Genomic DNA, 18,579 nt, shown 5'->3' with positions numbered 1-18,579 from the left:
ATTCTCCTTCGCTACATTAACGCGTATAGATATTTTACTACGAAGTTTTAATACTATTTCTTATCATCATCTAATATTCGTTTCGTATAAAAATTTTACATCGCCCTTTTGCTTCTCGTTGTCGTAAACGCATCGTTGATAACGCGAGGGAACGCGTTGCATAAAAGAGAAACGTATTTAGAAACGGGTTCGAGAACGAAATAAAAAGGTGGCGAAGCAAAAGTGACGAGGGAATCTTCGCGGAATTACTAACAGTATGCTGTTATCGCGACTAAATACGATATACATTCAATTTCATTATACGCGATACTGTACTTCGATATTCAAATTAAGACAACAGTATTGCGCCGGGATTTTCCTGTTCAAGCGATCGTCGTACATTTCTCCTTATGACAGAAACTAAGATCGCGAGCTTAACGTTTAACGAATAAATTCCTTCGGAGTCTCCTAAACCTTTATCTTAAGAGGTTGTTTACCAGAGCTCAGATCGTATCGTTCGTTTTATTGAAATGAAAACGTTTTCCCCGCCATCTTTTCCTATCGTAAGCCCTCGGATTCTCGAGTTCTACTGTCCTTTTCTTTTTCTTTTTTTTTTAGATTTGCTTATGATACTTTGATTCTACGAGCCTTAATTGGAAATAAAGGACAAGGTAGAAAGTATCGTTTCTTTTTTAGTAATTTCTGCTCTCTGGAAGGAACGAGGAGGGAAATTTAATTAAAGGAACACTCGATGTTCTGTTTAAGTTACAATTCAAGATCATGGTACATATCTGAAATCTCGTCAAATTAAAAACCTATCATACAGTTTAGAAATCCTGAGTTGCTAATTTGAAAATTCTTCTGGAAGAAATGTTATTGGATTTATTAATTTGAAATCATCCGATTAATTTAATTGTTTATCTTATTATTTTTGTATAGAAATGGCAAGCCTTGTTTGACTCGCTGCTACTTTTTTTTTTCTAAATGTTTCGAACAAAACACGATTAGAAATGCCACTTCACTATGTATAAGTAGATATTATGCCATCTCTGAAAATACCAATCTACCGAAATATCGTCGTTTCACCATTTTTTTTTCCAATTATTAAAATTCGCTCGATTCGACTGACTAGCTTTCGTGCAAATGACAATTTTCAAATTAATGTCAATCACGATTAAGACTCGAGTAGAGAGACGAATAGTACTAAAACCGGGCAACGTGAAAATTATTGAACGTCATATGATATCAGTTTTCAACATCAAATTTTGTTAGTCACCGTATCGCACAGTGTACCTGTCTACATTTATTCGACAAATTTTCACACCACTTGCACTATCCTTAATCGTTATCTATGCATGCTGTATAAATTGTATTATATTACGAATTGGTAATTTCACTGTTAGAACTGTAAAAAAAAAAATGAACAAACATTGTTCACAAATTGACGAAAAAGCATCAGTAAACATGGAAAATACATGTTCCCATTTACAACGTATGACAGTTAATCATGATCCTCAATAAGAATCAGGTTTCTTTAACTGGCCAGTTTTCAGATGTAACAAAAAGTACAAAAGTAGACATTTCATAATACAAATTATTTGTAAAATCCGTCGCCATTAGCGTTTCGACTGATAAATCCTTTTGATGTGACAATATTTTTCGAAAAAAAGAAAAAAAAAAGATCGAGCCCAACGTTCGTTTATGTTATAAATTCGCAATCAAGCGCAATATAAAACACGATATATCCAAAAAATGTTTCCGAATGGAAAACATAGCCATAGAATTACACTCTGCACGTTAAACACCAATCGAGCTTCCCAACGATGTTTATTATAGAAGTTTCATAAAGCATGACCGTGTTTCAGAGTTCTCGCGAAATTACGATACGATTTTAACTCGAACTGTTTCACCTGAGCAAACGGAACTGCAAGCATCGTCAATCTCGATACGTATTATTTCGACATACAGTGGTTCACCAAAGTATTTGAACACCATTTATAGATACTCGATGTGCGTAATAAAACTCGAGTATCATGATCGTTCCGGTAAAATTTGGAAGTTTGTAAATTTATATAAAAATTATAAAATATTTAATACAAGTATAGATTTTGCAGAAATCGCAAATGTATTTAAATAATCAATTATCCATTATATTAATAAGCCTCGATGTTTAGCGAAGCGGTCTTTAATAATTATTTTATGCTTCGAGCGACCGTGTTCCGCCGTATATTTCAAATTATTATATATCAAATTTTACCAATATAATATTGACAATTGTGCCTTGTTACGGTGCTAATGAAACTTTGATACATTTTATATAGCGCATTATATGATACATGTACGTAGATATCCGAGTTTCTCATAGTAAACGTTCAGGATACTTTAATGAGTTATAGTTTATTATTATTTTTCTCCAATAGAATCGATGGAAATTTTCTGCTAATCGATACGCTGTTCTCCGATCGAATTTGTCTCGAAACACGGTTTGGCGACATCCTTTCGACGAAGGAGAAAAGTTCAGAAGCTACTCGCTTGGGAATTGTTGCGCGGCGCCATTTTCTTCGGTTCTCAGATTTCCTCTTTCGCTTTGAGGGCTGCTCGATATAACGAAAAATGAATTGAATAAGTCCGTCGGGGAGAATTCATACTCGAAATGATCAAAGTTATCAGCAGATAGAAACGAGCACAGACGTAATGCTTCCTTATAAATCATCTGTGAGTTTCGTGATGTGAAAGTCAACCTTCCACTATACAAACTCCTCGTTTTCCCATTTTTTTCTTTTTTCTTTTTTTTTTTCCTTAAAGTAAGATATTCTTCTGTGTTTGAAAGTCGCTGAGTTATTTCATATCTTTCGTAGCTTTCATCGACGTTACAGCTTTCGGATTTCTTTTTAATTCAATTGAATTTTCATTTGTCAGACGCAAATCGAAGTTTCGCAATTTATTCGTAATTTCGCAAATTAGTCAATTAGTTACCTGAATTCGAATAATTTGATATTTTTTCAGTGTGTACTTGTTCTTCGTTTGATTTTAAAATATCCAGTTAAATTACGCCTTTTCACACTAGTTAAGTTACTTTACGTCGAGTTGCTTGCGTTCAAGTAGCTTGAAACTATTTTATTAACGTGAACTGGCCATTCAACTTTCAACCTTCAAGTGAAGTTGAAAGTATTTTAATTATTTCTTAACTCGAAAGGAACAGCAGTTGTTAGACGAAACAATGTTACTTATGTTGGAAACAAAGTTACTTAGATTCAAAGAACTTCAAGTAATCTTGACTTATTTGTATGAACGCAAAATTGAAGTCAATTTATTTAAATTTAAACGATTTTAGGCTTAGTGAAAGTTCTACGTCATTACACATAATGTTCGCTTGTTATTTTACGATTGAAAGCTAATTAGTTTTATAATTTTATCGACCGTAAGTGAATTCAGTTCTTCCTTTGTCTTTACGTAATGTGGAATATCATTTAATATTATTGTAAATGATTAAAAAGAGATGTTTCAGCTCGATGTACTTTATACCGATTATAATTAAAATAGCTAATTGATGTGGCCAGGCTGAAAGATATCCAGATTATTACACGCGAACGCATTATTTTAAATACGATAAATATAAATAGATACGAATAGATGTTCCGGTTTTAATTACAGAGTAGTAGTTTAAATACAATAAATTGTAGCGATATTCCGTCCCTGGTAATTAGTGTATGTTAATTTGCTTTGAAATTCATACTTTCACCGTATACGGTATATTCGTTTCACATTATCAATACATGTACGGTTCGGAATGTAAAAAAACCCTTATATCAAAGGATAATATAAACACGATATGTTAAATATGGCAAATATGCTACGGGCAATCTTTTCATGAATTTTGAATACACGAGCGTTCACGGTAATTTACATTGTTCGTTTAAAATAATTTTAATACAAAATCCCCGAAATTCGTCGAATCGCTCAGCTTTATCATTATCTTAATAACGATTATTGAATATATGCTGATCATTCTTATCACGTTATTCATAAGTATGTTTATGATTTTATTATATACTGTATATACTATATAATATATCCTACTCGAAACTGTACGCGTTTGAAATTATTGGAACATGCTTTGAATCACTGTGTTTGACTTGCGATCAAGAATTCCACTGAACGTTCTTTGTTAAAAAAAAATATGAGACCCAAAGATCTGGCACAAAGTAAAAGCATCGATCGTTTCAACGAAATCATCTTATCGCATTTTGTCATGGCCAAATACGAATAATATAAACGAGCTGGATACATTACATTTCACGTATTCATCAACTGATTCGTTTCAAACGAACTTTTACCTTTTCAAATACTCTTCAGCCCCTTTCATCTTCGTGAAACTAATAATTTCACTCCAATTTCATCAACGCGTGAATGGCAAATCGACAGGCAAATAATAATCAGCGATATTGTAGCAGGGTCTGGAAAAGTGGCCATTTCTCGTCGCGATACCATTGGATTCGAATAAATAAACATTTGGACGCATGATGTAACCATCGATCGATAATTTACGCGTTAATCTGTCGCGGATGGGCGAGTGGTTGCCACGATGAAATATGGATCTTCGACGAACGAGGCGAGGGTAAAAGCTTCCGGAACCAGAAGATACTCGACAAAGGGCCCCTTCTCTAATATCCACACTCTCCTCTGCCTCTTCGCGCTCTCCACTCTTGTCCATACTCAATTACTTCGGATACGAACCGTACCTGCTTCCGATACGGCCATTACGGGGACACTTGGTTAAATAAGAGAGAATTAACTCCACTTCTGCCACGGCAGACGCTGTAAACTTAGTTCTGTCTGTCGAAGGGTTCCAACCCCTTATACGATTTTGTCCTCGTTCAAGCGCTGCCGCTGATGGGAATGTAGGAAAGCAAATTTTCCAGCCGAATAATGTCGTATCTATTGGGTTACATTTGCATTAAATGATAAGTAGGCTGCGGATTTTCATACGAATTTATACTTTTGTGGATACAACGAAGAAATTAGAACTTAACTTCAGTGGAAGTTCGTATTGTTTGTTAAAAATTGTAACGAGCACTGTACTCTCTTTGCATATGTTTTATATTTTTGTATTTTTGTGTATCGTATAATAGTCGCGTGCTGTGCAATTTTTCTATCTCTAAATTTTGCACAAATGCATAAAATGTTGCATGTTATATCTGTATGTTATAAATATTCGCGGTTCTTTCATTGTGTACAGCAACGAGCACGTACATAGATAAATACAAGTGCCTACTTTTGGCAATTTCTTGGTTGTGCATTTCAATTATATTTTTCCCTAAAACGGTATGTATTTTTTCAACGTTTATTATAGTTCCGTGAATAGTTCATTCGATAATAAAACGATACTAATTTAAATATTTCACGCGAGCTACGAAAACAAAATATTCCTATTTATACACTTTCTACTGTATGTTTTAGCAATTTTATTTTATTTCTTTGTTATTGTACCGTTGTCCTAGGTTGGAAAGGAAAAGATTACTTATTTATGGGGTATCTCATGAAACTGGGTCAAGCCATAGCTTTAAAACGATAGAAGGTAGGAAGATAAAAATTTCACTAGGCAAAATGAAATGGTTTTGAATGATACATCGCGTGGTACATGTATTTGCTACGGAATTGGAGATGTTTTAAAGGTTTCTAGAACACACTTCTTTTAAATAGAATATATTTCTGTCAAATGGAACAGTGTACCTTTTATACGTCATTTAATACGATACTTTTTATTATAATTAAATTACTCTTTGTATCATTATACATAGAATTATTATTCTACACAAGAATGAATGTCATCATTCATATTAGGAAGCTGTTATTAGAAAGCTATATTCATTAAAAATTTATTCAGAATGTGAAGAATTAATAACGCTGTACTATATTGCGGAGTTTAATTCTTCTCATAATGCAAAAGTAATTAAATATAGTTAACTACTGCTGCGTTAATTACACGATGAACGTAATCGTATTTTTGCCGTTTACTTTTATATACATATCATTATGTTAAAATCAAACAATTTGTTTATAGTAATTATTCTTGGATACTAGATTAAAGAGAAAACATTATAACAAATTGTAATCTTTTTCTCTGATAAGCAAACAACATTTTCTAAGTGTCGTTTTAACCTCTTAATAAGTGTAATTTCATCGAGAAAGTATAGAAACATGTTGCAGAAGAAGCGATTACTTCCTGAGAACTTAAGAAATTGATATTAAATGTAGTACAACGCCTATATCCTACTTTAAACGGTTATTTCTTGAAAGAGTTCCGATAGTGTACTCACTTGTTATAGCAGTGATCACGAGTTTTGATTATCCAACAGTTATTCACCTGCGATTTACCATTCTTGATTATAGGTAGGCTTGATTCCATTACTTTTGAAAATGTCCGCCTATCATTTGCTATACAATAATGTTTATTACATACAATTTGCTACATGTGACATTATTATATCACTGAATGTTCCCTACTGTTCCACCAAATGCGTACACTGGTGCAAGGTCGATTGCACGTATGCAGGCGTTTCAATGAAAAATTACATTCCCTACAAAACTCAGAAAGTAGACTGAAATCCACGTGTATATGTATAGAATCAGCCGTATAAACAACATCCACGTATTTATAAAAATCCCATATAGTTTAATGCTGCTTCTTAAGTTCAGGTCAGACAATAACAATGTAAAGCATGTCGTCAAATATGTAGTATCATCTCGTAAAAAGTTGATGGCTTCTCTCGTATCCTTTTACCTTTCTCACCCTGAGACACTGCATTAGCTGCATCGTTAGACCTTGCGTCCGGTTTGTTATTTAATGCGTGACACCGATCGATGGTTCGCTTGTTCGTTAACCACATTGCGGGTAATATAGGTGTGACTAGGTGTCGCGAGTTTGGCGACTTTAAGTATTAACGTATGGGACAGCGCGTGGAATTTAAGGCTTCCGGTAGGGTCGAAAAAGGAGGTTAAAACGTTACAATATTAAATTGAGCTTCGCTAGCGACTAGGTACGTTGAATTATTCGCCGTTTAATCTTCCAGCTGGCTCGATCTATTTTAATGGCAGATATGCCCGCTATGCTCGATTTTTAATTATTGGTAATATCGGGCACGAGAGGAATTTTTTAATGTACGCGGTCTCGTCTTACGCTATTTATTTAAACGTGAGATATTAAGGCGATTCTACTTGCTCCTGTTGTCAACATGTACCTGCTGTTACGTTCTAATATTATACGAGTCTCTTAGGAACCAAACTAATCAACTACACGTCTCATAAATTTCTCAATTTTATTACCCGAGTATAATTTGATCTCTATCATATGTTTAAATATAGTTCTATTCTTTCGTTTTATATCCTTCATTATCTACTAAATCCACTTCTATTTTAGTTTTAGATATAGTTTCCACTATCTTATATCCTTCACTAAAAACCTGTCTACAACGCACTATTTTGTTTCAAATCGATCTATCTATACCCGTCTATCTATGTTTGGGTTTCATTTACACAGCTGCAAATGGTCCAGTTCCATCTATTTATTCCGCTATATTCAACCATTTCCTCTAGAATCCAGATCTCGCTCTGAAAGCGAAGTTCGATCAAAGCAAAGCAGATTCGATCGCTTCTAATCGTCTCCGTGAAAAGGACCATCGTTCAACTAAGTAGAAGTTGAACGCCAGCGATGAGGAGGTAGAACGTTTTCCAACCTTGACTCTCCAATGCTTAAAGGGTCTCTTGCGGGCACAAAGTGCAGTACACCAGGTTCTCTTCTGCGCTCAGTGTTTCTGACGTTCTTCGCGTTCCTATTCGGAAAGAGCCAAGGTCTAAACTATCGGTACTCCACCACTCCAGCTTGTTATAATGCAATTATTTCACGTTGACTTTCCGGTGACGCGTTTCGCGGCCGAGGAGCTCGAACATCCGGCTGTTCCTGATATTTTCGAGCCTCCCTTCTTCTTTTTTTTTTTTAATCAAATTATGCTCGTTTCTATCATCGATTTGGTCTTCTTCTCTTGCCTCGACCGTGGTAGTAAAAACATTTATCCTATTACTAGAACCCTCCTAATCGTCTTGTCACATTTTACTGCTCTATCATGGTGTTGGACAAAGTACTTCCTCGTTCTTTCATTATCGTATTTCTAACTTCGCGCTGCTAATTAAGAGAAGCGCGAGAGGTTAACTCGCTGTCTTTTCTTCCTCTCTGTTCTATTTCAAGTGGCCATGAGTGTACGTTCAGGTTAATGTTCAACTGCTGCCAGAACGCTTTGCTTCCAATTAAATAACGACGGTTTAACGTTCGTCGACTACTGTTTAACGGCGAGAGGTTGGTAACGCGAGCTTTCTATCTTGATCGGTTGCTCACGGGTTGTTTCAGTGGAGGAAAATTAATCAATATACATAGATTGATCAACTTTTCATATACGATCTTAATTCGCCGTAGAAAGTTAAAATCGAAACTTGAAATGATAGATTACGATTTGTAACAACGGTGAAGCGATTAAGAGCAACTACTTCCAGGGAAATTTCAGGCGAGTTGTAGCGCGCACCACGGGCCTCGATAATAAACGTATAGTTGTTCACTCACGAAACCTATACTTACACACATGATCAAAGTGTAACGAAATACCTACAGACAATTGACGCGACGTTCTTGTGATCTTGCAGCGACGAAAGCTGCGATTTGCCAAGTTCCCAAATATTTCTAATAGCGAGATCGCATTCTCCTGGTATGTTGCGTCTTTATCCGACAAGCACAAATCCGTCGTTGTATATCATCGTATCATAAGCGGTATCCATTTATTAATCTACACCTTTCGAATCGAAACACCTTTAATCCTTTCGCTTAAACAACATTGCGATTAGCTTTAATAAAATTAAAATCAGATAACTCGAAAGCAAGTAAGCTAACTTGATCGAAATTGTTATAACTACCTACGTATCAACGATATTAGTCGAGGGTTAATTCGATTATGCAAGAGGGTGGAACGTGATATCATCGCTTGTACTTTACACTATGCTTCACCATCAAACGAAAGATCACAAGAATTTCGCATCGTTTATCAATTTTGAATTTTTGAATCTCATATCTAAATTTGCATCTCACCGTTACCAACACGTGGCCGATTGCAACGTGTATTGAAACGAAAGATGAAAAGAAAGAAAGAAAAACAAAAAAAAAAAAAGGACGATGATCATGCTGAAACGGAAGGATGCTCGTGCACGGATCGATTCTTCATACTGACCTTGTTAGGCGGCGCTTGGATTCCATGGAAGGGTAGATTCTCATAAAACGTCTTCGCGCCGGACTCTGGAAGGCCCTCCGACACGCTGTTCACGTGATTGTTATTCGCAGCTTGATTGGGATCTGTAAGCGCAAACGAAACATGATCTTGCGTAATTAAACGGGGACACGTGACGTGTCGACTGTTCGTGAGAAATCTACGAGAGAAACAGTAGAGAGAGAGAAAGAGAGAGAGAAACTTGTGTGTGGTCCCTTCTCGAAGAAGGATTCTATAGTGGACTTGTACTTTCAGAGTGAAATAGAAATCTCCGGTGCACGAAGGTAAGAGGCAGAGAGCCAATAGACAGACAAAGGCAACGAGAAACAGAGAATTGATTTGATAAATATTCAGGTGTAATTGCAAATGCTAGAACAAGTGTGAGTGGCTATATCTAGAGCTAAGGAAATTATAACGAGGAATATATAGAGCCTCTTGGTTAGTGTTTCCCCTCTTGTCAATGGACGGTACGGATGTTGAATTTCACCTTAACAGAGACCTAACTATGGTAGTCTGAATTTTGGTCGTAGGTTATTACGTTCTTTTTGCTCTATCGTCATTTTTGTAGTAATTAAATTTAACCCAGAATTCGTCTGTAATTAATATATTTGTTGGTTACTGTCTTTTTTCAAATATTTCGATTAACAAGTTTTTTAAGTAAATTTCTCGTGTGTTATAATTGTCACTGTAATGTAATGGTACTTGGAAGTGATATGTCTCGAGTCTTATATTCTTTAAATTTCATTTTATTTGTTTCTTACTATGTATTAATAGTAAATATATTATAGTTTATCTAGTATTCATAGACAAATTAATAATATGTCATATTCTACTAGTTTCAATTTTATCTTATTCCTTTATTATTATACTAACATATTCTATTTATAATAATTGTTAATTTGTAGATTCCAAATTAAGTCTACTGTTTTTAAATAGACAAACAAAACCCTAATCGTAGACGATTGATCTGTAACGTTTTGAACAGACTGATTGGAATTATTCTATTAACATAAAAGAACTATCGATCGGAGAAAAATATTACTGTAACTATAATATGCAATTTAGAATTTCAGCAACGATTGACGTATCTATCACGACGATCGTAATGTTTCAACGACCATCTCGTTCCCGATAACGATAAATTACATAACAATTTCCCGATATAACAAATTAGGACGCTTTACGCAAAGTACTTTCACGCCGCCCGGCACAGAGCTTTAATTACGCAAATAACAATCATCTCGTAGTTATGTATCGTACATAAATACGGTGTCTATGTGTATATACGTTGCGCGTTATTTGCACGCGAATGTTTATACGTACAGGATTTATAACGAATCAACAATGAGATTGAATCGCGTCGATTCCCCTGCAAATATTTTCTTTCTCAATTTCCATCGCAGCTCGAATCGCCGGTAAAAATGTCACGTTGCTCATTTACGTGCACCAAAGCGAGTCACCTCGTCACCCACATATTTTGAAAATACGCGAATCAGATTCGAGATCGTGGAGAAACCCGAGAAGCTCGTTTCATTACGCCGAAAGAGCGTATTGAAACAATAATTTCCACCCAGAGCTCGCTGTATCGGTATGCTACGTTACAACGATTCCATTATCAAAATGAATCGTTTAATTAAACAGTATAGTACGTATATACATACATAGAGGATGATTCTGGGACCTGGAACGGACTACAAATTTTTTTCAACCGTAAGTGGGAAATATTCGCCGGATGAAATATTATTTTCGACAGAATGTTAAATCGCAAAACTTGCAAAGGTGAAACGCAAACGACGAAGGCTAATTATTTTTAAATATATTCCACGATTATTTTATTTTATACCAGCGTTTGAAAATTTTTACAAATATTGCAACCAATAATTGTAATAATTACAATGTATTGTTTTGGTTAAATTTACATATTCTATACTACATACGTTTAGTAATTGTAAAGTTTATATGATTTCACTGCTTCGAAATTTGTATAAACACTGTATTTGCTAATTGAAATAATAACATATGACATTATCTTTCTCTAGCTGAATTTAATTATATAAAATATATATATATAGTTAATAATTATAATATATAATAAACAAGATTGCTCTAAAATATGTATTCACGTCTGTATGTACAAATGTCTATATGTTGATTTAATGGACTTTGAATGTGGTTCGCAGCGTCTTCAACTCAATGCCATTTTAATTACAGATATCAGTTGGATATCAGTTCTATAAATATGAAAGAGAAGGCGAGTCTTCACACGTTTCTTCTTTTCATGTTTTACATTGTGGTTGTTTACAAATTGTGTGCTTGCTTCATGAAATTGCTGCCGTCAATGTTGAATTTATAACTCTAATCAATATCCGCAACCATGCTCGAAAATTATTGAGACGATGCACGCAACAATATATTCCAAACGGAAAAGAAATATGTATTTTATGGCTCACCTGTCCTTTCCACATTTTTCTTTTCTGTTATGCTATTTTTTGATCGTTACGAAGAAGTTGGTACTAAAATTTCGTGTTGTGTTTTATTGATCTTTCAACATTTAATAAGCGATTTTCCAATCATTTTCACACGTTTTTAAGTCTCCTGTACGTAGAAACACTACACCTTGGAAAAATATGCTTGTTCGCAAGAAAATAGGCCGAGGTTGATGGCAAAGGGAAGAAAACCGGTTACAGACTGTTGTTAGATCTCGAATCATGCACATTTCTACGAATTCTTGGTACGTACCTGCGCCTGGTTTCTTTCGCTTACGGGAGATGTTGCCTCGGTTCAATTCGCACGATGATTCTGCATGCAATATCCGCTGCCGCGGCGCTATTCTTTTGTAAGTCACAGCTAAGGGGACACACAAAACACATACAAGAAAGAAAGAAAAAAAAAAAGAAAGAAAGAAGAAGAAGGAACAAGCAACGATACCGAACGAGTGAAGCAATTTTTGTTTCATGCAGCTCGCTGGCGTGCACAACATTTATGAAAAGTAATTATATTATTCTGTAATCACAAATATATCAATTAAGCAATGTCGATTAATTGGACAAAATTTCGATCTTCAAAAATTTTACAAATTGCATGTCTTTAAAGGTTCGATGGAATAATAATACAAGTGCAATTGAGAAACGAAGGACACAATGGCATTGATAAATGAATTAAAGAAACAAGAACTTTAAACACAGATGAATTTTTAATTGTTTGTGAGAAATTGCACATTTTCTTTTTCGAGGATTGCAAACGTAATTCTATATAGATTCACATCATCGTGACAACATAATTTTGCGAGCAACCTTGCACATTGCGTTTGTTTTTCTTTGTCGAGTAATTAGAAAATTAGAATGAATGTTTAGTTAAATGAAGAGAAAACATGCGAAATAATGTCTCGCGAGAGAATAACATCGCGACACCAACACGTAACGACTAACTAAAAGAAGGTTACTATGAAAACGAAGAACGAAAAACGTAATTCCACTTGTGCCGTGAATTAAAAATGACAAAAATAAAACAGCATCCTTTTAATTAAAATGTAATTCTTTCGCATCGGTATTTAATTGAAGACACGCAGACTGGAAATTTTTAATTTTTCCAGTACACGTTCCATTCCTGTAGCATTCGCATTTGATACACATGCTGATACAAACGGCATTAAACATACTAATTACAGGTAGCAAGCGTTATTACCTTCTTTTACGCGACGCTTTAATCTAGAATTACGTTTCACGTGCCTCGTTTTTAGTACCACGCGAGCTTGAATTACAGAAAAATTATATGATTGGTAAACGTACCTTCAGGAACGGATTGCATCCGTGGAATATTATGACGATTAAATTATATTTGATAATGGAGAAAAATTAATACTGCTTTTTAAGCTTCCATGTTTCTATCAGATATTCTATTAATTGGAAATTTCTTTTTAAAACACGCCTACATCTTTTTAGATTTTTATACAGATTTAATATTTAATGGGTGATTCAGTATAATTTTGGGTCGTTGTAATTTTAATTTATATTCTATATTTTTCGCGATGAAAACCATCGATGACATTTATTACGTAAAACACAGAATGCAAATTATAATTAAGTAATGTAATTGAAGCATAATCTACATCGTGGTAATCTACATGAAAAATATTAGTGGACATTTTAAGTATTATTAATACATTATTTTAAATATACTTCTGGTACAAATTTTTCATTTTTCTTCCATTATACTTTTATAACATTTTTTTCAAGAAATCCATACTTTGACAGACGCATTTATAAAAAGACTTTCCAATTTTTTTATTTCCTATCGAAATTATCTAATTGCAATGGATAATAGATAAGAAAAAAATATGCTTCATCTTTAAAAAAGAAAAATTATCTTGTATATGGATACGTCTTTTCCAACGATGGAAATATTCGACGAGCTCTATAACGGAAAATATCGTGACGGTAAATTTATGGTATTGGTATTATTGAAATATTCAGTTGTAAGTAATTTATTTGCGTTTTGTAGGACATCGAGCAGCTAGAATTTTTCCATCGTTGAGCATTTAACGTTAATGAAGCCGTAACGTTTAACAAGAAATATGATGTATTCGATGGTAGGTAGCCTATAGGAGATGTATCGACTGTACAGTTTTTAATGTTGGCAAATCGGCACGCAAACGTTATACAACTTTTCGTTCGAACGAACATCGAGTCTGTTTAACATAGTCGATTCGTTTATCAAATATTCGATACACTTGGGCGAGCACCGCGAAATTGCAGTCCCTAGTTTTAATTAAGCATGGCTGGGTAATTTGCTTAATAAATCGGAATTTGTTGCAATTTCATTGCGAATCCGGATACCTTTAAACTTCTCGCGATTGAAACATCGCATCGCCGGAAACGTAAAGATACTTTCGCAGAAGAGATTTGATTACGGATTTGAGGTGATTGAAATTCGAATTTTCACGATGATAAAACTTCAACGATGCCATTGAGTCGTTATTTTCGAGATACGACCATTGAAATTTCTCGCCATTGAATTTATTCTTTATTTCTGTATATAAGCCGATTTGTTATTTAATCGAGTACACGTGTATACGAATTGTTTTCGTCGTACGTTGTTTGTATCTGTACTGTCAACGATATTCTCGACACGATGTAACGCACAGTGGTAACAGAATGGTCCAATCGCTATGAAATGCCGGATTATTTATCAAGTATAGGTGTACTAGGTGAAATTTTAACGTCACTTTTTTAAGAAGCTTTTTTCCTTTATTAAGCATTTGAAACCTCGATGGAGGTTTAGCAAGAACAAATCTAACAAGATCATGATCCGATCTTCGACACGATGTAAAAAAATAAACCGGATAAAGTAATATCTGGGAGCATTAACGAAGTACGACAGCGCTTTTAAGAGTAATTAGTGGCACAAAGTTAACACACCGGTACAAAGAGAGCTTTATTTCTCGATCCACAGACCTTTAAGCTTCTTGCATTAAATTTACATTTTTACTTCCTAATTTTTCCGCCGTCCTTTACTTCCCAGATATGCTATCCGTCACGGAGCTCCTATCCTTTATAATCGAATTAAGCTTTTCCTCTGGCCACGAAACGGTTAAAACACAGCTGCGTCGTCACGATAAAATTCTCAACGAACCAGTGGTCAGCTGATTACCGACCCGCGCAAAAGGATCCAGTGACTCGATAAAGTATTTGAATACTTTCCATAGAAACTTTTAATATATATATTCTATGTATTATATAAAACGTATTAGAACATATCACACATTGTGCCTACATATTGTACGTGTTATATGATAAAACATGTTTCAATTTCACTTACTACGACGAGACAAGACTGTTACGAATATATCGATCAAATTTTGATATATTTAGCAAAAATACGAATATAAGCAACCACGAATAATCATCTAGGATTATATAATAAGTACGTATAATGTACGAATAACGCATAAATTCATTACGATGCTAATAGGATTTCAGAATGTTTCGTATAACGCACATAATATATTTATGAATGGCTTCTACAAGTGTACGAATAGTTTTGTGAGTTATTGTACATTCGGGACCCGTTCATCGAAATTCCAAGCGTGCCAACACTAAAGCGACAGTCTCTACACAGTAGGTAACGCGTTTCTTGCGCGGACTCACCTGTTTTCTCTCTGGAAATGCCTGGCAAAGTGGCCTGCTCTTTAAGCTGCACTCCAAACATCGCCTTAATTTTATTAGCTCTGGCAAGCATACCCTCGTCATGCAGACCGGACACGGTCATGCTCCTCTGCGGGTGTTCCTTACGCCTTCGGAATACTTTGCCACCGGCGACTTTCGCGATCGTCGTCTCGACGATGAAACGATCGGCGATAGTTGGCTCGTCGTTACGTCTGTTCATCAGCTCGTTTCGTAGGGATTCGTTCGCGCGAACGCTCAGACCTGACCGTAGGCTGTGGCTTCGATTGATGTGCACCAATACCCCGGGTTTCAGCGGCCATCTTGGTGCAGCCGTTGGGTGCACCGTTGTTTGAGTTGAATGAGAGGACACCGTTGGACTCGGTGGCCCACCGTCTGGACTGTGTTCGCAACGATCACGTTTTTTTTTTCAGGGTTTCAAAAGCTTGTGTTTATCGTCTAACTGGCTCGAGCTTTGTAGTGTCGTGTCCTGATCGTTTCTGTTACCGTCGTACAGACGAGAATCCTCTAGGAGTCTGATTTATCACAAGCTAAAGGGTCTAGAGGAAAATTGGTCGAAGGTTTTTCTTTGTTCGCGTGTTCTTTGAATCTTTTGCTTTGACTACCTCTCTCTCCCTCTCTCTCTCTAACATCAGTGAAAATGTTCTTCAATGGTATTTCAATAAAGGCAGTTTTTATTAGAATCGACGAAGATCCGAATAGTTTGGTAATTATTGGGTTAGCAATTACCACTTAATGACAACATCCGCAACCACTTAGTTGCCAATCCAATAATTACTGTATAGGACATACGAGAAACAAATAAAAAATGATCCTACACTACAGAGATTAAGAATTTCTGAAACACTTAGATTGTTTTGATCGATTAAACACGTTCTTAGCTCCTATTTCAATTTCTTCCTAGTATTTTTATCGTTAATTTTATTTTAATTTTTATGGTTTGGTTTTTGCGAATACGTCTGAGAAACTCAGCTTGTTGTAACAACGAAATCGAAAGGTTAGAATGACATATTTTTTGATCATTGACAGATTAGATACCATTGAGTTTATTGGTGATGAATTAGGTTAATTTGTTTAGGAATGAAGATTTATTATGTGCGCTTGAATAAGGTGGATGAAATGCATTGTTAGGATTATGGTGTTACATTATTCAGGTTACAGACAGGCAATCTATTACTGGGGTTATCAATTTCACTTGTATAGGATTCTATAGTAATTAATCATTTCAAAGCATCAATTTACCAAAATTAACCGAAATAAGGGCAGGGTATCGTGTAGATAAGGATCGTCGCGACGCATCTTGTTCATTATCTTAGTACGATAATCTCTATTTGCGTCATTATTATTAATTGTAACAAAGTAATATATAGAAAATTGTTCGTTATTGACAATCTTAGTTTCCATCGCAAATTGTCACGAATCAGTGTTCCGATTCTCAGAATTTTCAGTTCACTTTCTTCGTTATTTCAGTAGACTAATCTCTGTTTGCGTTGTCATTGTTAATTGCAACAAAATATCTGAAAAATTCTATTCGATCTAATTCAACCTAAGCGTTATTCGTTATCGATAACAGTCTTAATTTACATTGCAAATTATGCTGAATTAATCTTTGTCGTTTTCCTGCCTAGCTTTCACGCGATTTACTAGCTGTTACGCAAAGTTTTCAATTTGTTCGAGCAAAAAGATCTGGAAAGCGTAAAATGAGGACGAGATGTGCGAATAAAACGGAGAACCAAGAGAATTTCAAAGTATTATCGAACACGTTCACTGTCGCGAGACTAACAATAAGAAGAATTGCGCGTTTTATTGTTGCCAGTTCCAAAATAACACAGAAGGACGTTAACTTCTACTTTTAATCAGATTTGTACGAAACTTTTCCTAAGATACCCGAATTACGCTGGTAACAGGGATAACATGGACACAACACTTTAAAAAGGTTAACTTTCTAAGATAACAATTAAATGGACGAAGAATCCTTTTGGTTGCCCCCCCCCCTCTCTTTCTCTCACTCTTTCTCTGCTTCGTACAAAGTCATCTATCGGGCATTACGCGCCGTCTGCACACGTGTCTGCTCTTTCTAACTTTTTAATTAAATTTTCAACCGATCGTTCCACTCCGTTTCAAGCATTTCTCAAATATTTTTTTCACTCCTATCGTATTCGACGTCACGAAAGACACCAGCCTCCGACGAATCATTCTGTTACGTGAGATCGCTTTTAATTCGTAATTTTTCCTCCCCTTAGTTAACGATACGTTCCACGAATTATAGATCTACGATCGACGATAATTTCGCGAAGATAGCTTTGCATAAAAGGATCGAAAGGAAACATAGATTCTTGAAAATCTATCAAGTAATTAATTATTAGTAATTTATTAATTATTAATAATTTTTTCTATTATTTTAGATGAGATTTTAATATCTAACTGATATCTTTCAGAAATCTAATAATCACGGTATAACGATAAAACCCATACCTTTCCTGCTTAATTAAATAAGGTGTAAATGCAGGTTCCCGTAACAGAAGAGTAGAAAAAACACAAGGGTCACAGATTAAATGCAAAGTTTTTTCTAAGTAGAAATTCTAAAAGTTGCGGTATCGTGATGATGTCGATAATAAAATTCGACTTTTTCCCCTTCGTACTTGATGAATTGCATATGCATAGGATATGCGTGGACGCTGGCAATTCATCAAAAGCGTCGTGCCAGTGAAATGCCAGTCAATCTTTTTTAATTTGCCGCTGTTTCTACCGGAGATGTACGTCGAATATCGAATTCACCTCGATGGAAAGCGCAGTGAAAATAAAATGAAATTCTGACGATTGTATCGAGAATTTAAAGGAAGACGTAATTGTTCCACTCATCTTCCATCAATACTTCTAAGAGCATATAATAAAAAGTATTGTTTGCAAACAGTAACTTCTTTAGTACACCTTATATTTTAAACGAGAAGGCAATATTAGTATATCGAATTAATTAATATCATTAGCTAATAAACTACGGTGTAACGACAGTATTGTATAACAGAATAATTTTCCTACGGGGTTTCCCCTCGATAAATTTTTCTAGCGGAACAAAACGAAACCAGAAAAAATATAATTTCTTCGTATAA

At 35.1% G+C, this 18,579-nt stretch overlaps 2 protein-coding genes across 13 annotated transcripts in view; one reads left to right on the top strand and one right to left on the bottom strand.

Annotated features, from left to right (window-relative positions):
• The window catches only part of Nrm (neuromusculin), a 427,671-nt gene that overhangs the window by 23,802 nt on the left and 385,290 nt on the right, over positions 1-18,579 (bottom strand). For 8 of the 11 annotated variants that reach the window (XM_072016774.1, XM_072016776.1, XM_072016775.1 and 5 more), the window contains 3 exons: positions 15,434-15,849; positions 12,027-12,134; positions 9,252-9,373 (listed from right to left, as the gene is read on the bottom strand). In XM_072016774.1, the coding sequence (XP_071872875.1) occupies positions 9,252-9,373; positions 12,027-12,134; positions 15,434-15,849 (646 nt within the window). The remainder of the gene's footprint in view (positions 1-9,251; positions 9,374-12,026; positions 12,135-15,433; positions 15,850-18,579) is intronic. The other 3 variants (XM_072016778.1, XM_072016780.1, XM_072016779.1) reach the window with 1 other exon arrangement.
• The window catches only part of Kar (monocarboxylate transporter 10-like protein kar), a 195,950-nt gene that overhangs the window by 91,518 nt on the left and 85,853 nt on the right, over positions 1-18,579 (top strand). The gene's annotated exons all lie outside the window — the stretch shown is intronic.

Source organism: Bombus fervidus, chromosome 14 (genome assembly GCF_041682495.2).
Source record: "Bombus fervidus isolate BK054 chromosome 14, iyBomFerv1, whole genome shotgun sequence".
Lineage (NCBI taxonomy): Eukaryota > Metazoa > Arthropoda > Insecta > Hymenoptera > Apidae > Bombus > Bombus fervidus.
This window is presented reverse-complemented; position numbering and strand designations above follow the sequence as displayed.